The 26,776-nt window shown below is 37.4% G+C and overlaps 1 protein-coding gene across 1 annotated transcript; it reads right to left on the reverse strand.

The window, feature by feature from the left end:
• On the reverse strand, positions 1-25,604 carry LOC149828482 (uncharacterized). Its single transcript, XM_090017062.1, has 5 exons — positions 25,047-25,604; positions 12,782-12,820; positions 12,237-12,682; positions 576-914; positions 1-283 (listed from the first exon to the last, which is right to left on the reverse strand). Exons 1-5 carry the CDS (start codon positions 25,602-25,604, stop codon positions 1-3), a joined length of 1,665 nt encoding a protein of 554 aa, XP_089873188.1.
• Between the last annotated feature and the right edge of the window lie 1,172 nt (positions 25,605-26,776).

Below are 26,776 nucleotides of genomic sequence, written 5' to 3' on the forward strand. Positions count from 1 at the left end.
TCACACAACGCACACACTTCCATGGCTGGGGAGGGATTTGACAACAACTGATCCAATTTTGGGGGTCAGCAGGTTGACCTTGTTATGCAACTCAAGGTTTGTCCCTAACTCGAGGATACCAGCCTTCTTGGCGCCAACAGGGGCAGGTGTAGCCCTCTCAAATTGTGATGTTGAAGCATGATGCATCAAATTCTCACTCAGGGTCTCAAATAGAGCCCACACCTCAACCTCACTCTTCAGCATGAAAGTGCCCCTCACAGGCAGCATCGACCATTTGACGGTTCTTCTCAATCAGCCCATCATAAAAGTACTACACTAGTTGCCAACGAGGCACCTGGTGGTGGGGACACTTCCAGAGAAGATCTTTCATCCTCTCCAACGTCTCATGAAACATTTCTCCCTTAATTTGTGAAAAGTTGGTGATGGCTTTTTGATATTGGTTTGTCTTACCAATTGGAAAATATTTCTTGAGGAATTCTCGTTGCATGTGTTCCAAAGTGGTAATCTGAACCATATCTAGAGCCTTCAGCCAGTGCTTGGCTTTGTCCTTGAGGAAGAAAGAGAATAACGTCAACCTTAATGCGTCATCCCAAAAATTATTGATCTGCACTGTAGAGCAGATTTCGAGGAACTCATCAAGATGACGGTAGGGGTCTTCGTTGCTAAGGCTGTAAAAGGATGGTAGCATTTGGATGACACTAGCCTTGATCTCAAAATGGTTTCCTCCCACATCAGGTCTCGTGATGCAGGAGGCGGGAGTGCAAGTATTGAGCATGAAGTACTCCCTAAGAGGACGGATCAACTGTTGATCCTGAGCCATGGGGCCGGATCGATGGGCTCTCCTAATAAGGGACTCAGGGTCCTCAACTATCTCAGCAAGCTCCGGGTCAAGCGAGTGTCGCCCTTGCATGCACCTGAGAGAAACTGGTGCAACAACCGTCCTAAGTCACTTGTTTTCTAACTAACTAACACGCAGTGCACGCACACAACAAACCACAAAGCAAGTAAAATAAAAATAACTAGAAAGCAATAAACAAGCACCACACACTTGCACGCACTGATATTATGCAAAAAATAAACTATGAACACGGTACTAATCGTGCACAGTCACCTCTCAGTGTATCCTAATAGGTGGGCCATGCAAGAAAAATAAGCTGGTATCTAGAGTTTGCAAGCAACGTGGTTCTAAGCCTAAGTACAAAAAGAAAACTAAATAATCCTAAATATGAAGCAGGAATTAAACTAAGCAACCTAAACAATAAATAGAAAGTCAACTAGCAACCTACAAAATGTGGCCAAAGAATGGCAATAAAGTGAATACTCATATAATTTGTCGTTTCCCATCAACGGCACCAAAAAATTGGTGTGAGTTTTGGAAAATGATTTTTAAAATAATATTTTTAAATAAAATCAAGTGAAAGCCAGACACCAAATAATAAAAATTGGCTCGCACGATTGGTGGAGTCTGGGTCGAACTCAGGGAACGGGAAATACTTTGTATTCAAGCACACAATTAAACTATGCTTTATTGCCTTGAGAAATAAAAGATTAATTAACTAAATAAACAAGCGAGTGATGCCCCTGCAGAGGGCTTAAACAAATAATTAAAGTGACTTATTACAAACCCAAATGAATTAAATAAATCCTAAGCTAGAAAGAAAAGAAAAGGCTTCAGTGCTTGAGTCTTTTGTAGTCCCTCTTGAATTGATTTGCTTCCCTTTGTCCTTTCCTCTATGTTTATGTGTAGGCTATGTTTTTTTTTGCTATCTGAGGGCTCCCTGAAGGCACTTTTTAGGGCTTGATAAGACCTCAGAGGGCACTCTGGGGGTACGAAAAGGGGCTCACCACACGTTCAAACACTTCCCTGCAAAACACAAGAACAAAACATAGCAGTACGAATGGAACAAAACAAAAAATCTAATGGCTAATGAAAAAAAAAATCTGCAAGAACAATATTTAACTAACTAGAAACAAACTCATAAGCATTTAACTAACTATGAACAAACCATTAACAAACTAACACTAATAGACAAAATAGTAAAACAGCATAACCAACAAGAACTCTAGAACTAAATACTTAGCAAACTATGATTAACTAATTCAAGAAATCTAGAAACTAACTACACCTAAAGATTCAACTATTCTGATTAAACAAAATAACTAACAAAAAAAAAAAGTTAAACAATATACTGACTAAATGACCAATGCAATCAAACTATTAAAATAAACAACCAAAACAAATAATGTCTAATGCTATCAAACCTAATGAAATAACTGAAACAACTAACTGCTGAGCAGAATTGCCATCTAATGAAATCAATAAATAACTACTACGTAATTCTAATAAAAACAAACAACTAAAATTTTTTAAAACGAAACCCCATGCAATAGGCAAGCTGACTGATAAAAAAAATGACTAATAAAAACAAAGAAACAAAGAACGATATATACAAAATCGACTAATAAAAAAAACTAAAAACATTGCTAAAAACAACTAACACTCACTTGTTGACAACGTTAATAAAACCAAAAAAACATTATTGGCATCTGCACTAAAAATAATAACAAAGCAACAAAGATCAATTCTAATGTGAGTAAAGACAAAACAACGTTAGCAACAAAGCATGATCAACGTTATTTGCTAACCTATGAATGTAAACTAGTTTTTCACACAGCAATCTCAATGTAAACAAAAAAAAAACAACTCAATCAATGTTGGCAGTCAACACACTCAACACTGGAGATCAAGCAGAATTAAAGTTGCTAAAAAAAACTACTCGGCTACTTCAAAAAATTTAATTCATCTATCTGATGAAAACCGAGTATTAAAAATTCAACCTAGACTCAATTTGACCTAAACCTAACCTAAAACTAATTAAAATCAAGAAAAGATATGAAATCTATATTAAACTATCAATCTACCTAAATCAAGAGTATTCAATGCACAACTCAAGAAAACAACTAACTTGATTAAAACAAAATCTGTACTTTTTCTTTTTATTTTTTTAGATGCAAGAAAACTAAACTAACTAGATTAATATGCAGATGATGTGAAGATCAACTAAAACTACTTGCAATGCAATGCTTTATGCTATGCAAAACTAGATCTACAGTGAAACGGGGGAGAAAGAAGCAAACCGAGCGATCCGCTTCCAATGGATTAGATGAGAAGAGAAGATGGCTTTTTCACTGCAGTCAGACGAACTCCGCTCTCTCTCTGATAGAGGGGATGCAAGGAATTGACGATGATAGAGATTGGAAAAAAGATTGAAAAGCATAAGAAGCTAGAAGAATGAGGTAGGCAACCAGTCGATCAAAAAAGGGGAAGAAAGGGAGGCAGAGAGGAGAGAGAGAGGGGGGCGCAGGCTACAGACTGAAAAATGTTTTTTCATAATGAAAACATGCTATTTATACTAATCTCATTAGGTTAAAACAATTTTTTCAAAATAGGTCCAATGAATTTTCAATAATTCTCAAAGAGGGCTTTGCTTAGAAAAATGTGTTTCTCTAAAAATTAAATCTTCATAAACTAATAACATTAGCTAATTACAATCTAATCTAACTAAACTACAATTAAGAAAACTCTAAACTAGTAAAAACACTAAAAATGCAGGGCAAGCTTTGAAATATATGATTCTTTGATAATTTCAATTCTAATGTGATTTCTCAAAACTAATGATAAAAATGAGTTTTTAAAGCAATTTTATCATCAATCATGCATAAATAAAGATGAATAAAATGTAAAATATATGCATGATCAACCATGTAATTAAAGATAAAAATTTGATCATGCATTCGATGACTTTTGTATTTGGTAAGATCATACATTTTATCTGTGCATGCATTATATTTGATTTGAGTTAAAAATGAATAATACATATTTGTTTATAATTGCTAGTTCTTGTACTTGTTGCTTAAATTAAAAATGCATGATTAGTCACTTAAATTTAATTTGCTATGAAAAATTAGATAAAGTTCTTGTTTCGTATTTTTATTTTACAAGTTTAGTATAATCTATCCTACTGAGAAAAGTTGTGTCTAACCCCTCTGCTTTTTAAAATTTTTTAGGAAGTGAGTAGGTACTTACTAGCGAAGGCGAGAGGTTGCGATGGAGACCGAGCCTACTTTCCTTTGTCTTATTGATGTTTTGGACTCTGATAAATTCTAAATTTTGAGTTAAGGCTGAATGTAATTAATTTTGGACATGTATGGCTATTTAAGTTTTATTGTCGTATTTAATTTGAAATCTATTTTAATTCCATAATTATATGATCGCAAATGATTCTGTGAAGTAGCACGCCAAGTTTTAGACCCGTTGAGTTTTTTCGCTGTTATTTGTTAAAGTATTTAAAAAAAAATCACAATTTTTTGGGTTATAAAAAGTGGGGTGTTACAGATCCAACTTGAAACTAATCTAAACTAGGATCGGGTCCATAGAATGGAGCTGAGTCCTTATGGTGTTTTTACAAATTCGGATAAATCTTTGGATCCAAACCTGTTTAATTAGGAGATTTAGTGGATCCTATGCATGTCAAATGCATGACTTGAACTGGGTTTCATAGGGGTCAATCCTCATGGATCCTCCATCGAGATCGAGATTCAAAGGTGTTTTAAAAGCTTGTATAAGTTAAGCAACTTGATGAACATCCAAAAGTTAATTGATTATCAACCATCGATGAATTTCTCAAAAAAATACTGAGAATAATACCTTATTATTTTTTTAGAAATCCAAAATTTTTTGCAGGCTTTAGAAAAGAACAGACAGTTTTCTGCACAAATTTGTCAAGACAATGATTGTTTTCCATGTTTGAGCATATTTTAGAGACCATGGATCAGAACTTGAGAATATGCCAAACAAGTGAATCGTAGATCCAACTATTAGATTTTTGACGAGTCCTAGAATGTTGAAAAGTGAGCTACGACAAGGAGAAATGGCTCTATCACTGTGACAATGCCAAAAAATAGAAAACAGAAATATGACAGAATTTGGATCTAAGGTGGATCCAAATCCAAAAAACACCAAAAACAATACTAACCTCGCAATGCTATTCTAATAACTTTGATATTTAAATCATGTAAATGGTCTTACCGTGATTGTTATTCTATAGATTCTCAATTTTTAAATGCAAAAATCCAATCTTTTCACTAAAAAATATTTTAGCAAATGGATCCGAGATCCAAATTTGAACTTTAGAATATCATGAGAATTGTTTATCAAGACCTCGTACCTTTCCTTCTTTATTGAGAAGGGATCAGCTAGATCAAGGACATCAGATATTCGTTGTTAGGGTTGCACTGCGAAAAGGGGGCATATGGTAGTGGGAACCTCTGAAACTCAAAAAAGACACCAAAAATGAAAAATATGCTAACATTAGTCAAATCCAAACTTATAAAAAAATACATAAGAAAAAAATGAATCTCACCATGGGCTACAGGTAGCCCTTCTATGGTCGAAGAGCATGAGAACACGAACGTCGCAAGTGGGCATAGGTTCCAAAAGGTGGCATGAGATACGGAGGATCCAGGTTCCTAGGCTAGGTTCAAGTAGGTGCCCCTTAAACTAGTCAGCTAGGCTGAGGTAGGCTAGGTGGGTCCGCTAGGCTAAGTGTGGTCTCTGATGGTGTTTCAGCAAAGTAATAGTGCTAGGAATATAGAGACAAGATCTCTTAAAGGGGGGGGGGGGGCAGCTTTCTATTTATAGTGTAGCACCCCAAATTTTGTATCCCAAAAATCATGTACATTTTTTTTTGAACGGTTTTATAAAATTGCAGTGAAAAATTCAATCAGGATAAAAACTTGGCGTGTTACTTAACGAATACATTCTTTTTTCATACATCCATTAAATTCAAAAATTAAACATCCATAACCGAATTAATGTCCATTACATTTTAAAATTAAATAATAACAGTCTATTTAAAATTAAATTATAAATCAGAGTCTTGAGCATTATAGAATGCCTGCAATCCAAAATAATCGGAGTGGGAAAGGCTTGGTTTGGTCCTCGTCGCAACCTCTCACCATCGCTTGTGAACTCATTCACTACCTGAAAACATTTAAATTCAATAGGGTCAGACAACTAAGTTTCAGTAGGGTAGATCTATTCCACACACATAAATTAAAACAAGTAGACATAAATTAATTCGATTTTTCACACATTCAAACAAGATTAAATACAACAAAATTACATGCATAGATTTCTAACATGTCATTCAAGCATACATTCACAAAATTTCTTTCAATCAATCATTCACTTAAATATGAACAATTAAAAATGCATGCACTTACCATTGCAGGAGTCGACCGTATGCATGAGTCATTTATTATCTTTAATTATGTTTCTTTTCTTATATGATGCATGTCATGCCTATCTAATGTGCAATCACTTTAAGTTTCAGTTTTTAGCTCTGTGGGTATTAACACATGCTTAAACCTGTATCAGGCCATGGTGCAGGTAATATTTTCAAAAAATGGTGGCTTTGGCTTGGTCAGGCACCCTTCACAAGTCCTACGGGTGAGGGATGAGCATATCGAGAGAGCGCTTCGAACACTGTTATCCTGATGCATCAGTTTTCCACTCATGATTTTTTATCCTCTACATTGCAGTCTAATACAGAGGTTTTCACTATCTCCGTGGTTGGAGAGGAGTAACCTTTCGTGCTCAAGACATTTCCTACAAAGCCGAAAATACTGCTTGCCCTCTCCTTGCATGCATCGATCTTTATTGTCATATGTTTAAACTTTTTAAATTAATTACTTTACATGCAACATTCACATATGAACCCACTTGAGGGATTCAACCTCTTCAGGGCCCACGAATGCACATTTTGAAATATATGTTTCCAGTAACATTAAATATGTCATTCTTTCATTTCAAACTTAAACACATATGCAACATAAAACATTGAGTTTCTTAATATCTAAATATATCCAATCATTCACATCATTATATACATATTATTCATATTAAAACAGCATACACAAATCATTAACAGTTGCATTTGATTCAAAGCAGACTTTATTTGTCACATTTATTAGCGAAAGGCCACGAAAGCAAGCTAATGCATCAACACATTAATTAATGCATGCCTCATAATTGGCACATAGTTACCTAAAAAAAACTAATTTTTAACAGTCCGTAAACTTTACGATGTTCATTCGCAAAAGCACATATGAAAATACATACGATTCACAAGAATATGCTAACTGGGTCTTAAATCGGTTTAAAACTTGTAAAAACTCAATTCTATCAAACAGTTAGAGAGGTTATAAAAAAAAAATCATTTGTCCATCAAAGCTAAAATTTCTACAGATGACAGTTAATTTCGTCAGTTTTTCGATTCCACAAACTGTTCATAAAAATTCCTTCGAACGAGGGAAATACGACTAGTTTAGTGCATGCCTACACTTTTTTGTTTTTACTGTCACAATTCAGTGCTCAATCCATGAACAAAGCTCAAAATTTTACAGAGACTGTAAAATTTTGTTAGCTTTTCAACTCAATAAATTATTTATAAAAACTCCTTCGGATGAGAGAGATACAAATGATTTACATGTTGGGTGTCAGGCCTGAAATACATATTAACAGAAAATATGCATTCGGGTGAGCCAAAACAAGCCACCTGAATTCATATTTCCAAATTTTTTCACATGAACATATTAAATAAAGTTTTAAAACCAACATCACATGGTTTCTAAATAATTTGCTATGGATAAATCCCATTTTTGCAGTTGTTAGGCGAGAAAACGGATCCGTCTCTCCGAACCTTATTTCCTTAGAAATAGTTTTAGTATTTTTGCAATAACACACATAATAATACATATTTTTCGATGACAAAAATAACGAAAATCATGCTAAGCACCACCGTACATGTACATGAATATTAAACCATGATTTCTAACTAAAATCTTGCACAAAGTCATTAACCATTACACGAATTCTAAGAAATAATGATTTTTATTTTTGACAAAATTGATAGCATGCGTATATTGTTTTTGTTCATTTTAATTTCAGCAATTTGACCACTTTAGGGGTGGAATCGATTTCTACTAAGAAAAATCAGAATCAACCCTCCTAAACTAAATCAAATTCAGATTTTACACAAAACTCTTTCTTTAACAATAACTTGAATCAAATTCAAAAATCGATTTTGATAATAACAATTTTTTAGAGGGGTTTTCTTCCGAAAACCCTCTCTATTAAATTTTTTGACAAACCCAATGCCAAACCCATGTATAGGGGTTTTGGTATAGGGTTTATTCTTGTTAAAAATTAGAAGAACTTGTGCCTACAAATTCTAATTTACGTATAGAGAATAGAACCCCTACCTCTTGCGAAAACACCTCTTTTGCTTGCGAAAATGAGCTCTACAAGCAAACCGACCATCCGCTTTGTATGGTAACTGCATCAAGATAAACCTTCACGCTTCAAGCACATACTTAAGTTCACCTCTTGGTTGGACAAGAGGTTAAAAACAAGGGAATGGTGGAAAAAGGTTGAATAAGGAAGAAGGGGCAAGAGAGAGCAAGATGGAGAAGAAGGAGAGGAGAGAGAAAAAATACAATGAAACAAAAAAAGGGCAAATAAGGGGGGCGTGAGACCCTCCTTTATTTTTATAATGCTAAGGGATTAGGTCAAGTGTTGGGCTAATCTCAACCCTTGATCTAATCTCAATTCCACTTTCCTATCCTCTCATTTCTTTATTTTCTTTTCTTCTTTATATTATATATTTTTTTATAGCTAATAGACTTAAGTTATATATACTATATGTATATATTTCATATCATATAGAACATATTATATTAAATAAGGGTAATATGGGCTGGTCGACCCCCATGGGGTTCAACCTTTCCCTATTCCAAGTAGCCAAACTTGCTTGCTTGGCATGCAAGTTTGACTAGTCAATTTCCTTCTTCTTCTTCTTTTCTTTTTTTCCTTTTCTCATGTCCTTCCTTCTCTTCTTACTTGTTCCAGCCCTCCCATCCTAGAAGGCTCTAGGATGGGATGCCCCCCCCCCCCCCCCTCCCCCTCTTGGGAGGCTTCTCTATTTAGAAAGGTAAGTTTTGACCTTGTATTTCATGATATGATTTTAGTTAACTTTTAAAAACCTTGTGCTTTTAAAGTGTTAAATTCAATTTTTCTTCTTAAAGTTGAAAAAGATGTGCCACATAGGATGGGATGGCCCACCTATGGACTCCTACCACTTTTATTAAATTTAATTGAATCACATTTTCTATTCCGATTAATTATTTCCTAATTAATTAAATTTGGTATTTTGGATTTCAATTCTTTCAAAACTAGAATTTAGATTTAAATGGAATGACTCCAAATACAAACTAAATTATTTTTAAATGCACATTAAATTATTCCAAATGCTAATTTATCTTAATTATTTAAATTTTTTGCTAAAAATGTTATTTTCTCAAAAATGCATTTCAAAAATGATCTCTACTAGGGTCGAAAGGACCCATTATCGTTTTGAATATATTTTATTTTATTGTAAATTGGATTTCAAACTCATGAAACTAAATATAAATTTATTGAAATTACATTTCATTTGTATTAAATTATCATAAATTCATCTGAAATCATATTTGACTTTATTTTGATAAAATTTACCAATTATTTTATTAAATTTTATCTTTTTTATAAATTTGATTATGAATGCGAATTTCACTAAAATCAACTTGAATTTTTCATAAGATATTTGTTATAATTCATCTTAGGCTAATTTATATTTTTATACTTTTTTTATCATAAAATTCATCATTAATATTATTTTATTCATTAAAAATATTCAAAAAAATTGCAGGTATTACCTCTAAATTCAATTTAAAAATTGAAACTCAATTTCGATGAAGATTGAAATTATTATATAATTCAAACTTGAATTGACATTCAATTGAGTCTTAATTTAGGTTAAACTCAAGCTCAAATGCAATTATAATATTCAAAATATATTTATTAAATCTGAATTCAAATCCAAATTCGATCTGTGTTCAATTTCCCAAATCAAAATCTAGATTTGATAAAACTCCAGAAATTGAAAAGGAAATCCAATGAGACTCCAAATTCAAATACGCACTCAATTCGAATATGGACTAATATTAAAATTCTAATTAAATTCCAATTATGTTCAACTTAAATCTAAATTAATTCTGATAAAAAAATTAAAACCCTAATTCAGAATAAATTCTCAACTTAAAATTTATTCTGAATCCTGATTAATGTTTGAATTATAATTTAATTTTTATCTTAATTTCAAATAATATTTTAGCCTTAAATTCACTGTTATTTCTTGTAAACTATCGAAAATTTACGGGTTTTACATCCTTCCCTCCTTAAAGAAATTTCATCCTCAAAATTTAACTAGGGTTACTTATGGACAAGATTCTTGATGTTTTATTTTTATCATTTATTTGTTTAATAAGTATAGAAAATTTATGGGTATTACATATAGAGTTTTAATGGATCTGGATATGCTTTCTTCGTATCCAAGGTCCTTTGTAGGATGGGTGACTCTCATTCAAGAAGATTTGAATGAGGGGGTAGGATTTGATCTTGGAGGGTTTTCCTAGGATAGATTTATTAATTTTATAAAGGGGATAAGGGAGAGAATACTCCTCAATTATTTTCGGCAGTCCAGGGGTCCGAGTAAGGGTTTGGATGCATATTCTTTAAATCGGTCGAGGTCTCTTGACAAGGATGAATGTTATCGTCAATTTTAATGTTAATGATAAATGGGTTTGTCGTTAAACCTGGTCGTTAACGATAATCCATGGGCGGGCCAGACAATAATGGCAATTGATGTGTCATTAAAGATGCTCTGACAATACAACCAGAAAAGGAAGGACAAAGATGACACATTGTGAGAAGTTTAACGATAATTCTAGGTTCAATGATGGTAGTTCGGGTACACTAACTACAATTCAATGTCAATTAAGGATAAATAATTTTGTTGTTAACCCTTGAAACTTGATTTGGTCATAACTTTTGATCTGGTTTTGGATAAAATTATTTTTTAGTGCATTGGAAAGCTACACGCATCCTCCACAACTTTATTTTTGGTAAAAAACTTAAGTTTTGAAGGTCCAAAATTAGATTAAAACAAGTACTAGTGAAAAAGTAAAAAGAATTGGTATGATAGATATCTCGGTTCAAAATTGGGTGTTTACAATTTGTGGAAAAGTTTTTGGATGATTCTTGTTGATGAAGTGATGCCCAAGAGCAATAGTTAATGATCTTGACACTTGACACTACTACATACGGGATTAACCTTCTTTCTAATATGAAAGCAGGAGAAAGGAAAAGATGAAGTGCTTGAATTTGCATAGACATGAGAACTGACTCCGCGTTTTTTCCTACATTTATCAAGTGGTTTTTTGGTTTTGACAAGGTACTCGGAATTAACCAACTATTTGTAACTCTTTGGTTATATTCCTTGGACATATTACTGTCTTTCCCTTCTAAGCAGATCTAGTGTTCGGGGCAGGTTTGCAAGAAGGTACTGGGAATTAACAAGCTACTTGCGGGTCATATTCCTTCTACGTATTACTCGCTTTCCCTTTCAAACAAATCTAGTGTATAGGGGGAAGAACAAATAAAGAATTCTTCCCAACGATGGGGTGCCACGTAGTGGCTGCCCCTTTCAAAGAAGGGGGACCACCTTGCCCACCCCCACCACACACACCCGCACACACACACCAAGCCACCACTACCGTTGCAAACGGAGTGGGATCCAAAATCCGATCTTTTGCATCACTGCCCCCACCATACCCTGTTAAAAGGAGTGACCACTTAATAAGTGTTTGCCTCGAACACTGGACCACGCCTCCTTTCCCTTGCTCCTCAAACCACGTATGCTTCTGCATGAGACCAGATATGAGATCCTAGTATAATAGCTTGTACTAGGTCAAGAATGTATTTTGGTCCTTCTAGGCAAACAATTCACCTGAAAAGCCCACTCAATAATACGACTGAATGAAAGAAAAAACAAAAAGTTTCAATTTGTCGCAAGAGTTCGGCTGCCGTTATTTTGCCGTTGTAAACTTTTGTGACTGGTGTTGAAGGCTTGAATTTTAAATTCTTGAAGGCTCCAATTGTTTCTATAGACTCCCAACAACTGGAAAGGAAAGAAGAAATTTTCCAAAGTCTCTATCTCTTCAAACTTCACCACTGTTTTAACCATGTGATCAGAGCAGTACTTTGCAATTATTTGGCAGGGAAATTGAGGGGATACCTTGGAAGTTCCCATCCAAGAAATGCTTTCTTCAAGACTCTCTTTGCCCCTCCCATCAAATCTTTGTTTTTCATTGTTGCAAGTCCTTCCCAGATCTTTGAGTCCATACAGAGCCTCCCTATAGCATCAGAGGGACTTTGGCACTTTGGTGACGTTGGAACCAACACAACCCTCATAGGCAGATTTCCCGGAGGCAGCGGCAAATGCAATGGAAAAACTTTCCCACCAAACGGATCTTTTCCACAGACAACAATGTCATGAAGCCCGGTTGCTTCCTCCAGCTTCTTTGTCATATATTGCAAATCATTTCCTTGGAATGTGATAGAAGAGCATTGCATGTTATCTTCATCACTTTCTTCGTCGTTAATCATAGTAAAGGAGATAACCCTCTCATTCGGCTCTCGCAACGAACTTGATAATGAATCAGGTGACTGCACAAGACGTTCCTGTAAAGATCGATTCCTTTGCCAACTCAAGCTAAAAATAAACCATGCATGTTAAAATGAAATTCACATTGTTATATTAATAAGGATCATAACACTTACTACCGTGTCTACTGTTGAACTCCTACTTGAAGTGATGCTCTGCAAATAAAATAGTAAAATAATCAGAATGCAATCTCTCATATTTAAGGTAATGTTACTTTTTACTTTTCAAACTAAAGTTACAAAAATACTATTTTTATATTTTGATAAGTGTATATAATTTCTTTTTCTCGAAAATTAAAAAACATGCACTATCACAATAAACAACTAAATATTTTCACAAACTGCCATTTAATTAAGGTATTTTTGGTTATTTCAAATAGTTGAATGCTACTAACATTATTATAAAGGGTTTAGCACTAGATTAGTCACACCCTTGCCCCTCCACAACACACACACACACACACAAACATACCTGACCTTCTTCGATAATTCAAGGTCATACCGAATACACATATAATTCAATGTCATACTTAGTTTTATTATCAGCCATTCAAATTCATGCCCTTGATAACTATTCTCTCTTTAACATAGTTTTATGTTCAGCCATTCAGTTTCATACCATTGATACGTATTTTCCCTTTAACCATAGGCAATAGCTAATAAATTGAAAACTCTATTTAGTTTTACCCTCATTAGATATGCTGCTCTTTGCCCATTTTGCCTCCCTCTCTCTCAACATGTTTTTATGTTAATGTATCTTCTAGTCTTTTCTCCTTGAGATACTTTTTTTTATGTTTCTGATAATCAAGCTGGGGGATTGTCTTTTCCAGTAGTCAAGCCCAAAGATGGCTATACAACCAGGCAGTTATTCAACCACCCATACCTGTGGGATTCGAACTTGCAACATCTCATCTCATGGTGATTTGCACAAACAGATCCAACCAAACAGACAGACCACCCCGTTTGTTTTTGCCTAGAGATTTCTTATGGGATAGTTTTATAATAAAAACTTTTGGAAAGAAAACAATCGTTTTAACATGAAAAGTGCATTTGCAATACAATGGAAGTTCAATTTCATTTAGAAATCGGATCAGATCAAGGGCATCCTTAAACAGACCAGCATGGTTGAAATGCCCATATCTTGGACAGGGCCCACCATTTTTTCGACGTCGTCCATCTTATTCAAAGTGCTACGTTCACGCATTTTATGGATGTCATTATTGAGATCATACTTGTCAAAATCAGTCTGAATCGAATCGGCACAAAGACGATTTGATAATTATGGGATGAATGAAGGTTGATTCAATTCATTTTTTTCAATATTTTTGAAGGAGATGTTCAAGATTGATTCGGTTTTTTCATGTTTTTTTAGAAACCGATTCACCAATTTTAACAATATTGAATTGAGAAGAAAGACATCCAAAGCGCCCTTGACCTGATATACCCTGTTTCATTTATGTTGTTCACTGTCAATAAATGACATATGAAGTAACTTTTTATTTAAGTTTTATAAAATAGTTTTTAGCAAATAGCATATACATAGAAAGTTTGCACAAGCACATCAGAAGCTCCACATACAGATCCATTCAAGGAACACCCATAATTGTTGATACTAATTTATACAGTCCTTTTCTCGATTAAAACTTGCTATTTAATTCCACCCATAACTCTGCATTATTACTGAATAATGACACACACACACACACACACACACACACACACACACACACACACATATATATATATATATATATATATATATATATATATATATATATATTATTTACACAGTATATATATTTGTGAGAAGTGATTCTGTACACTCATGTGTATAGACAACCTATATACTCTACCAGTTTCCGGCTATTGTATTGCCTGAAACTGACAAAGTGAATACCATCTTAAAGGGTGTGATTCCCTCTCCCCACATATTCGGTCTTATCACAGCCTATAATTGGCCATAAAATGTTTAGTTAATTAATGCCTTTTACTACTATAGTTTAGACAATTTTGGAACCAAGTTGACCTGAAATAATCCACTTGCATCCTTCCAGTATCAGATTGGCTGGAAACCATCAGAGTAGTGTTAAGAACTCTATCCAAGAGCAAGAGTCTCGTTCAGATAATACACAACAAGAGTCCATATCCTCATGTGACGATAATCATGTAACGAGTTCATGTTCAAAAGAACTTTATTTTGATAAGTCTGAAAACTCGTGTAACCATCATTATAAATAATACATTACTCTCTTCACTATGCAAGTTATCTAATAGAGAGAAAATGAGAGAGTATAGTTATCATCGTGGATATAGGTTCCTCAAGGAACTGAACCACGTTAAAATCCTGTGTTCTTGAATGTGTTTTTTTGAATTTCAAGTATTCTATCATGGTATCAGAGGACTTCACATTGAGCGAGTTGTAGGACTGTGAGAGTATCTCTGTCACCCAAAGTGCAGATCAACATGCTTGATCTGTTCTATTTTCGTTCTCTACACATGACAAGGTGTACAACAGGGCAGGAGCATATCCCTACTATATGTTGTGTCCCAGCAAGCGTTGTAGGGCAGCAGTGTGTTCTAGCGTGGAGTGTTGTGTGCATTGTAGCAGACCAACGACGAGTCCCTGCTGCATCCCTTGTGACCATGTGATGCAGTACAGAATATTGCGTTGTCATAGTGCCTCCAGTTGCAGATTTAATGGTTACCCAGTCAAGTTCGCAATCAAGCCTAACTGGCCCAATGGTTTCTTTGAATCTGGTACCTCAGTGGAACGCCTTTTCAAGTTTAGTTTCAATAAAAATAGACAGAAACAATTATTTATTATGGAAGACTCAAATCGAGTCTGTTATGAACAGTCAAGATTTATTCAAATTTTTTGATGGGTCCTATCCTACACCATCAAAATATGAGAAAGATGAAATGATAAATCTTGGGATTGGTATAGGGCTGATCAACTTGCCTTAAATTGGATCAAGGCCACAGTGTCTGAATATGTTTTGAGCCTAATAATCAGGATTCCCATTGCTTGTGATGCATGGGTGGGGTGTTGAGAAGTCGTATGCTTCTCAATCTTTGTTGTGTATTCTGCAACTTAAGGATCAACTACGAACCATCAAGAAAGGTGAAGATGATATGACTGATTATTTAAACAAAGAAAAAATACTGACTCATTCGTTAATAGTCGCAGACGAGGATGCGAGTGACAATGATCTAGTTTAAGCAACATTGAATGGTCTCCCAGCTGAGTATGAAAGTTTTATAACCTCTATAAATGTTGCATCAAAATACTTGCCTACCTTCGTGGATATTTTTGACATATTACTCAATCAAGAACGTAGACTTGCCTTACTTTGCCTACAACAGAGTTTATCGAGTGATAACACCTCAACTGTTATGACCTTTTTTGGAGAATGAGGATGAGAGGCCACAGTCGGGGTGGTCATGGCCGTGGTGGTCAAAGTCATGGTTTTAATGGTAGTAATAATCAAAATCCTACGGGTCCCAATGATAACTTTGGTGGGCCGGTCATATGTGAGTATTGTGGATGCCACAACCATATAACCCGACAATGCTTCAACATTGCAAAAGCCTTATTCGCCATTGCCCTGAACTCAACTTTGGATAATCCATGGTATCCTAATAGTGGTGCTACTCATCATATGACTGTAGATGATCAAAGCATGACAGGAAAGTCTGATCTTAGTTCACTTGAATCTGTGATGGTTAGCAATGGTTTGTATCTTTCCATTACTAATACCAGGGTTTCAGGCATCACAAATGGATACCTTACTGTTTATTTTTTTTCGTCCTCTGTGGTTGTTTTCATTCTTATTTATATCAATGATATTATTGTCATGGGCAATTCTACTCAGTACATTGATTATCTGTTGTTATGCTTTCCTCACACATTTGCTATTAAAGATTTGGGGCAATTACATTTCTTTTTAGGGATTAAAGCTATATATAATACAGTTGGGCTTTTCCTGTCTCAGAGTAAATATAGTCTTGATCTCTTACAGAGGACAATTATGAGGGGTTGCAAACCAATTTAATCTCCTATACCTGTAAATACTAAGTTATTCGCTGGTGATGGTCCTCAATTTTCAGATCTTACCCTTTATCAAAGTGTTGTGGGTGCCCTTCAATATGTTACTATGACACGACCCGATGTTGCATATTCAGTGAATAACGTCTATCAATTTATGCATGCCCTGACCGAGAATCATTGGTCATCTGTCAAACGCAAACTGTGTTATTTAAAAAACACTTACATTTTGGACTTCAATTACATAAGTTGAGTTTTGTTGTTTTTGTGGGCTACACTCATATAAATTGGGTTGGCTCTCTTGATGATCCAAAATCCACTGGAGGCTATGCTGTATACTTTGGAAAAAATCTCAGTTTTTAGAGTTCTAAAAAGCAACAACTGTTCCTCGATCTAGCATCGAAGCAGAATATTGAACTCTTGCCAATGGTGTTGTTGAAATTCTTTGGTTGAAGTATCTTCTTGCAGAAATGGGCATCTGATTTCCTGTCTAACAACCTTGTAGTGTGATAATGTTTGTGCAACTTACCTAGCAGCACATCCGATATTTCATACTCAGGAGTAAACATATTAAAGTTGATATTCACTTTGTTCGTGACCAAGTTTCGAAAGACCAACTCAAAGTTTGCTATGTTCCTTCTCCTGATCAAGTAGCTCATGTTTTTACCGAGCCTCTCACTACAACTCAATATGCTCTCTTATATAGGAAGCTCACTGTGCTTCCCATCCCGATGATCTTGAGGGAGACTGTTAAGGAAAACATGGACTCCATCCAAGATCAAGAGTCACGTTCAGATGATTCACAACATATTCAAGAAATTGTGGACTCTATCCAAGATCGAGAGTCACGTTCATATAATAGACAAGAGTCCATATCCTAATGTGACGTTAATATGTAACGAGTTCTTTTTCAAAAGAACTCTATCTTTAAAAGTCTGAAAATGCGTATAACCATCATTATAAATAATACATTACTCTTTCCTCTCTGCAAGTTATCCAACAGACAGAAAAAGAGAGAGTATAGTTATCACCGTGGACATAGGTTTCTCAAGGAACTGAACCATGTTAAAATCGTGTGTTCCTGAATGTGTTTTTTTGAATTTCAACTAGCACCGTCCATGCTGGCTGGTGTGACCCTGGCAGTTGCATCCACATGGTGTAATGTGGCCAGAAAATGCTAGAGTGCTTCATTATGTCTAATACACTCAAGTGTACAAAACATTCTCTCTCTCTCTCTCTCTCTCTCTCTCTCTCTCTCTCTCTCTCTATATATATATATATATATATATATATATATATATATATATATATATATATATATATATATATATATATATATATATATGAACCGAGGAAAACCTTAGGTCCCCCTTACCTCACTAGGAAGTATACTCAGCTTGGGCTTGGCTGCAAAGATCATGCAGACACAGATTTTGAACTTGTGGCATTCTCTAAACTTGGTGATGTTCATGAGTTTCCCCCACCAGATGAATGAATCCCTTACAGCCTTACTTTTGGCTAATCTTTTCCTTTAAAATGTTGAGGCTTCAACTAGGAAAGAATTGTCACGAGCAACTCTATTGTTCCGGACCGCCATGTTTTTCACCTTTTTGCTCTGATGTATATACCTCTTTGGCACTCTAGAGTGCCCCACAAGGCCTTACAGCCTAAGAACCCCGTGTATTCGGACCCTCTCTTCCCCTCTTGATGTACTTTGCTTTCAAGTATCTATAAAGAAGCTTTTTGCATCTCTCTCTCTCTCTTTGTGCTTGTGCATACGCGTACTCTTGCTTCCGCTCGTGCACGTGTGTTGTGCGTTGCTCGTGCACTTAAAAGGCCTGCCTTCGGTGTGTGGGATTGCCCGAAGCTACGTCACGGGGGCCTTCGCTTTCCCGCCCGTGACAAGTTGGTACCAGAGCCTTGTCGACATTGGGAGTGACAATGGCGCCGAAAAAGATTGCCATGACTCCTTCAAGCAGTGTGGTTCCTGCTGAAGAGGACTTCATGGCCGATGATCGGGTGTCAGCCATCTCGCGCGATGTGGCGGAGCTGACTGGGTCAGTGACCAACATGGAGAAGTTGGTTAATGGAACTTGTGTCACTTTTAGAGATCTCAATGCAGAGATCAAGACACCAGTAGAGGGAGTGGAAGACTCGGTGGAAAGTCTTGCCACTAAACTTAACTACTCGATGGAGGACTTTTCCACCAGATTTGATGATTTGTTGGGTCGGTTCAACATCAGGGCTGCTGAATTAGATGTTATTCGACGAAAGAATGAACAGTTAGAGCGACAGTTGAGAACTGCCCCGGCTGGCGGTGTTGCGATATATGTGGATAGACCACGTTACAGGCTACCTAAGCCTGCAAAGTATAAAGGCACGCGGGACTCAAAGGATCTCGAGAATTTTATCTACGAGATGGACCAATTTCTAGAAGCTGCGAGGATAGAGGAGGACCCAGATAGGTTGTGCACCGCAACAATGTACTTTGCGGATGAAGCGACCCTTTGGTGGAGACGTCGCTTAGGTGATGTTCGACGGGGATTGGTTGTTATAGTCTCATGAGAAGACCTCCAGAAGGAAATGTGAGACTACTTTCTACCTAAAAATCAAGAGAAAATGGCCCGCAAAAGGTTATTGGCATTGAAACAGACAGGGTCAGTACATTACTATGTCAAGGCATTCTCTTCGATAATGTTGGAAGTGGAGAGAATGGATGATGATGATCGGTTGTTTTACTTTGGCAATGGGTTACAAGGATGGGAAAACCAAGAACTCATTCGGCATGACCCCGCAACACTGGCTGAGGCGCTTGCGGTTGCAGAGAAACTTGCTGAGCTGGATAGGAATGACCCTGCATTTCAAGGCAGACAGCAGGGAAATGATCGCAACAATCGAATGGACAATTGAAGGAACGACCAAGGACAAAATGCTGGTCGGGGAAACCAGCAGAATCATGGCCGGCAAGATGGCCAAAATAATAATCAGAATTGGAATAACTTTCAAGGTGGTAATTATCGTCGCCGTGACTGTCACATCTGCCATGGGGATCATTGGCAGGATACATGTCCCAATAGAAACCGCGGTCAAGGGAATGGAGATAACCGTGTACCCCGAGTTGCGAATGTTGTTCAGGGTGAGGAAGAGGATCAACCTACAGTAGCGCCAACAGTTGGCGCAATGCAGATGATGAATGCAGTAAAGGTCATAACTAGTGTGGAACCGACAGTATGCAAAGAATTGATGTATTTGAAACTTTTGCTCAACGGAAGACTCACCAAGGCATTGGTAGACACAGATGCCACGCACAACTTCATCTCGCATGAAGAAGCAGAACGGTTGGGATTACAGTGGGAGAAAAAAGAGAGTCGCATGAAAGCTGTTAATTCAGAGGCCAAAGCCATCTACGGTGTCGCTCGGGATGTACCAGTGCAGATCCACAACTGGTCAGTAAGGATCGCGTTATCAATCGCACCCATGGATGATTTTAAAGTCATCCTCGGGATGGAATTCTTGAGAAGCAACAAGGCAGTGCCGATGCCTCACCTCAATGTTGTCAGCTTTGAGAGTGAGAGTCAGTCCTGCATGGTTACTGCGATGACAGGAAAGCCATGTGAGCGTTTGGTGTCTGCGCTCCAGTTGAAGAGAGGCATGAAAAGTGGTGACGAGACTTTTCTTGTCACAATCCGTGCTATAGATGAGGTAGAAAAAGTCGCGGATGTCCCAGAGGCCTTAGCGCCAGTATTGAAGGAGTTCGGTGATGTTATGCCCGCCGAGATGCCGAAGAAGCTACCTCCGAGGCGTGAGGTAGATCATCAGATTGAATTAATACCGGGTGCACGGCCACCCGCAATGGCTCCTTATCGTATGGCAATTCCTGCGCTGCAGGAATTACGCAGACAATTGGATGGTATGTTCGAAGCAGGAATCATTCAGCCATCCAAAGCTCCCTTTGGAGCACCCGTGCTCTTTCAAGCAAAGCACGATGGGTCGAAGTGGTTGTGCGTCGACTATAGAGCACTGAACAAAATGACGGTGAAGAACAAGTACCCGCTTCCTTTGATCGCAGACTTGTTCGATCAACTTAGAAAAGCACAAGGTTGCAGTTCGATTTATGTGGTTGTGGATAGGTTCTCGAAGTATGCTATCTTCGTGCCTGCCCCTGCTACCTGCTCAGTCGCTGATACTGCAAAGTTATTCGTGCAAAACGTAATTAAGCATTGGGGAATTCCAGAGAGCATCGTCAGTGATCGTGATGCACGCTTCACTGGCAAGTTTTGGCGAGAAGTATTTCGCTTAATGGGGACGAACTTGCATTTCAGCACAAGTTTCCACCCCCAAACTGACGGACAGACAGAGAGAATAAACGACATGCTGGAGGAATACCTGCGGCACTTTGTCAGTGCCAACTAAAGGGATTGGGTTGATTTACTTGATGCAGCTCAATTCTGCTACAACCTTCAAAAGAGCGAGTCATTCGACCATAGTCCATTTGAAGTTGCAACTGGACAACAACCGCAGACTCCACACTCCCTTGCTGCGCGAGGACGTGGAAAAACACCTTATGCATACCAGTTTGTCAGGAACTGACAAGATCAGACAGAGTTGGCGAAGGCATATCTAAACAAGGCAACCAAGCGCATGAAGAACTGGGCAGATGAGAAGCGTCGCCCAACAGAATTTTGAGTTGGAGACAAAGTGTTGGCCAAACTCTTTCCTGACCGCACAACTATCTTTCGGGGCCACCACCGAGGTCTTATTCGCAAGTATGATGGCCCCTTCACCATTATCAAACGTGTGGGAAACATGGCGTACCGGCTGGACTTGCCAGCAAACTTTCAAGTGCACCCGGTATTCCATATATGTAACCTGAAGCCATTCCACGAAGATGAAGGAGATCCTCAACGGAGCATGCCTCAACGTGCTCTGACCCCGCAGTGAGCTTCTTCAACAGTTAGTGTATCAGGCAGAGATTCAGATATCATCCTCAACCATTCCAACAACTATCTAGGGGAAGTCAAAAAGTACTTAGTGCAGTGGAAAGGATTGCCAGAATGTGAAGCCACCTGGGAGAAAGCCAGCAATATGTTTCAGCATCGACAGCTTGTAGAAGGCTACCATGAACAATTGGCGTCGAGGACGGCGCCAATTTAGGCGGGGGAGCGTGTTCCGGACCACCATGTTTTTCACCTTTTTGCTCTGATGTATACACCTCTTTGGCACTCTAGAGTGCCCCACAAGGCCTTACGGCCTAAGAACCCCGTGTATTCAGACCCTCTCTTCCCCTCTTGATGTACTTTGCTTTCAAGTATCTATAAAGAAGCTTTTTGCATCTCTTTCTCTCTTTGTGCTTGTGCATACACGTACTCTTGCTTCTGCTCGTGCACATGTGTTGTGCGTTGCTTGTGCGCTTAAAAGGCCTGCCTTCGGTGTGTGATTGCCCAAAGCTACGTCACGGGGGCCTTCGCTTCCCAGCCCGTGACATCTATATTAGTTCATTAAAAATCAAGCCAAATTGCCTCAGCACGTCTTTTGGATCACCAGGGTGGACGATACCAGTTAATTACTCTCCATTTGCCATGAAAAGCAATGATGTTTTTTCCTCCAAAATTATACCCCACCCATGCTGAGGTGGATGGATAGGGATGTTAACTGTTCCGATTTAGGTCAGATATTTCAAACAAATCTGAATTAGTTTAGTCAGATTTGATAACATAATTACTATTTGATTAATAACTGTATGTAGGTTTGACATAAGAGTATTGCATTCAAATTGTGCAGACATCTTAGTATGTGATTAATAACTGTTTGGGAGCCTGAGTTGGAAGCAGTGATGGGGATTCACCAAATCCCTGTCAGTCTCCGCCGTTTGGTGTTGGCGATTTGAACGAGGAGTGGAGATTGGAGATTTGGGGCATTAGCATTAAATTTTGTATATTTCGATTGCGCCCACGCAAGGATGTTATTGTTGAACCAAGGTATGAAAGCCTTACAAGAACAACCAATGTGGCGTCCTTCATTATGGATATGATTTTTTTTTTGACAGAGAAAGCTGGGGTTAGGCAGGCCCTTAACAGTTATACAACTAATACCATTGAGATTCGAACTTGCAACGTCCCAACACAAGGTGACGTGCACAAACTGCTCCTGCCAAGCAAGTGGAGCGCCTCACCCCCTCCCTTGGTAATATGGATATGATTCTTAACAAATAGGATTAGAATAAGCCAAATGTACCCCATGCTTTTTGGAGATTGGAATTCGGTAATTTAAAGCATTTCCCCTAATTTATCTAATTACCTATTTTTTAGTAAATAAAATATGTATTGCCACGTTAATAGGATTTTCTAGTCTCTCTCCATGTGTGGTAACTTTTAATACATCTTTCTTTGGTAACTTTTAATATAATTGATAAATTAAACTTAGTAACTTTAGGATTTTCTACTCTTTCTTTGGTAAGTAACAATCCTATGGGATTGTAGCTCTCACTCTCTCATAATGGCACCGTAGGATTTTCCCTCTCTCTTGTGCGTGAAGGGATACTGTAAAGAAAAAAAACTTGACAATTTAAAAATGACATATATCCCAATAAAACCATTGTGAAAATTTTAAAATGTTTCTAAAGCAAACCATTTTGACATACCAATGCCTTTCCCCTCCCCGACAGGAATTTAAAACTTATATTGGAGCCTTTATCTGGCTGATCCCAATATAGGTAAAAAATATTTGCACCCGCCCCGCGCCCCCCCCCCCCCCAAAAAAAAAAAAAAAAATTAATAATTTCTGGCCCCCTCTTAAGAAAAAAATTATTCATTTATGTTTGCCCCCACCCCCCTATTTGGAATTAGGGGCAAATGATTGGCCCTAAATAGAATTTTCCATTAACTAAAACCCGATTAGGTTAGATTTACTGCCTGTATCCAAAACCGCGTTTACATAACCGTGGGTGAAATGGTAGAGACTTGACATTGGAATTGTTGCGTGTGACAATATCATTAATCTTTCCATTGTTCATTATTCATTGACGAAAATGAAAGTCGGTATTGATTACCTCATCATGTCCCTTTCTTCATTGTATTATTTTGCATGCCTTCAAGGAATGACTTCATCATCCTTTGGGCTTTTCATGGCAGAAACAGTATTCAACTTTCCCCATTTATACCAGACCCATGCCCTACCCTAGTTCCGAGTAAGACCCGCAATTTTTCAATGTAAAACTGATAAAAAAATATGGTTTTACCGGGTATGGCCTGGGTCTGGTTCATGTAGTTCTTATTGGGTCTGGGTATAGTTTTTCTAATGGTGTGTCCGATTAGACCCGAGTCTGTACCCGATACCATACCCGAAATCGGGGCCACTGGATCCAAACCAAACCCGACCCGTTGACACACTCCTAGTATCAATGGTGGTGTCACCGGATTCCAGTAATTGTCCGAAAGGTGACCGTTCTCTTGCTGGAATCAAATGGGGTTCGTTTGGGTTCTTTCAGAGAAGTAGATTTCTCGAACCCACCAAACTCAACTCCATGATTTCTTAAATTATGATGTCCATATTTCATACCCTAATTAAACTATCGGCACCTAAATAGAACCTTCAAGTCGGCCTGAATCAGGTAGGCAAATCTTATAAGTTTCCAGCAAATATAGTGCTAAATGCTACTCAAAATTGCTAGTGCATCAATTCTGATACTTAAGTTCTTTTCAAAAATAAAAATCTAATTACTTTATTTATATAATCATATAAATTCTCTTCAAAAAAATTCTGATACTTTATTTATTTAATCATATATAATAAATAAACCATGGTAAGCACATTTAGACGGTCACATTTAACATTTGGCAGGACCTCAACAGTTTTACCAATCGGAGGCTATCCAACGTGCGGTAGGTGATATGAGAGAAGAGGGGGGGAGGGGCAGGGCAGTTGTTTTAAACACTTTTTTTATGATTCAACTATACAGATATGTTCATGTTTCATTTGATAGGAACCAGGCCTTGGTTCGTGTTCTTTTGACAAAAAAAAAGATTTTTATAAATTTTCAAATTTAAAATTTTGAGAGCCATTGATTTTGAATCTTTAAAAAAACCTACTTAGAATGATTTGAAATAATTCAACCGTGCAGAAAACAAGTGCACGGTTAGAAATTTATAAAACAAAAATATTCAAGCTTAAAAATTTGTTTTTTTTATGAGAAAAAACATTATTCACGTATTTGTTCCTAGACATTCTCATTTTCATATATATATATATATATATATATATATATATATATATATATATATATATATATATAGAGAGAGAGAGAGAGAGAGAGAGAGAGAGAGAGAGAGAGTTGCGCACCCTGTCTTCCCAATCGCTGCTGGATCCCAACTGATCGTCCAAAGCCAGTGACGTGAATACGCTGACGAGAAGCGATGGCGGTGCCGCTTCGGCTGCTTCGACTTCCCACAGAAAACATTCCTGTATTATGCCGATGCTGTCCTTGTAGTTGAGAGGGTCGTGCGTCACAATATTCCTCCAGGGCGGTGGCCCTCCGCGGGGGCACAGGAAACCACCGCTCTTGCGGTTCATGAGCCTCACCTGGAACCCTTCTCTGATGGGCTCCCAGTCCATGGAGAAGTCCATGGGGTCGGACCAGCACTGGACGACCCTCCTACTCCCTCCCTTGATGCCCCTGATGAAGGGCTCCTCCGACGCTCGGACGAACGACCCAGAACCGCTCTTCAGCCTCAGGATGGGTCTGCGTTTGTCCAGGGAGACGCACACCACCTCCCAAATCGAGTTCTTTGCGTTCTTGTTGCTCGTGAGGCGAACGGAGCGGCCGTCGTCGTTGGCGGAGAGGAACTTGTTGCTGTGGCTTCGCAGGCGAACTGTCTGGGCCACGCAGAAGAGATCCATCGAATAAAACAATTAAGAAACACGCAGCAGAACGATGGTGGCCTTATGGTGCTATGGTGGTTGCCGCATGAATGATGAAACTATATATGTACTATATCTTTGAAAACCCAAAATGTCACTGTATGTGAGCGCTTCTACGGACAGATAAGGACTCTGCCAGCAATGAGCGAAAAGTCCGAAGTCAACGCTCAACAGCAAGTTGCCAAACGAAACTGCTTGGGTATTATCACCCCACTTCCCTTTATAAACTGGAGGCATGATTAGCAAACCGGCAACTTGGTTTTGGGTCGGCTATGCTTGACCTGGTTACTCGGCTGGGACAGTGACTCAACGAAGCTAATATATATATATATATAATGGGTTTTTCTGCCCTTTATTTTTTTCATAGTTTTGACCCCATAAATGTGTTGGGCATGGTCGATTTAAGAAGAAACCACACCCGAATCATGTGTTTTCGATGAAAAAATGATATTTGGAGCCTCAAAAATTTATAAAAAAAATTTATCGTTGAATTTCGAACCTTCTAAAACCCAGCCATGTGTCAAAATTGAACACTTCAAGAGCTACAGTCAAATGAAAAAAAACCCTAAATAACTCATTTAGCATGTATCAACGAAGGTATGCTGATATGAAAATCATTGTAGGTGTCTTGAATTCTAAACCCTTCTCAATCGGCATAACCTAATCTGAAAATGTTTTGGTGATTATACAATGCCCAATCCATCTGCTACCACCACAAACCCTTATGAAGATGTATGGATCTATTTAGTTTTGGAATTTTTTCTTTTGTACTGCTTAGGGTTTTATGCACTTCATCACACACACACACACACACACACACACACACACATATATATATATATATATATATATATATATATATATATATATATATATATATATATATATATATATATATATATATATATATATATATATATATATATATATATATATAGCCATTTTTAAAAGTTGGGCAATGAGAGTTTCAAATGTATTAGGGATCAGGGTTTTGAGAGTTGTGTATCACATTTGTATTTTCTTGTATTTACTAGTGGATTTCTTGCCTCTTATGTCCATACATGTAGGCCTAAGTGTCAAACCACATAAATCTCATGCCTTTTCTTATTCTTTTCTTCTCTTTATCTTATGGTTAGTTTGTTTTAATTGTG

Source organism: Nuphar pumila, chromosome 9 (assembly GCF_984573655.1).
Source record: "Nuphar pumila chromosome 9, dmNupPumi1.hap1.1, whole genome shotgun sequence".
NCBI lineage: Eukaryota > Viridiplantae > Streptophyta > Magnoliopsida > Nymphaeales > Nymphaeaceae > Nuphar > Nuphar pumila.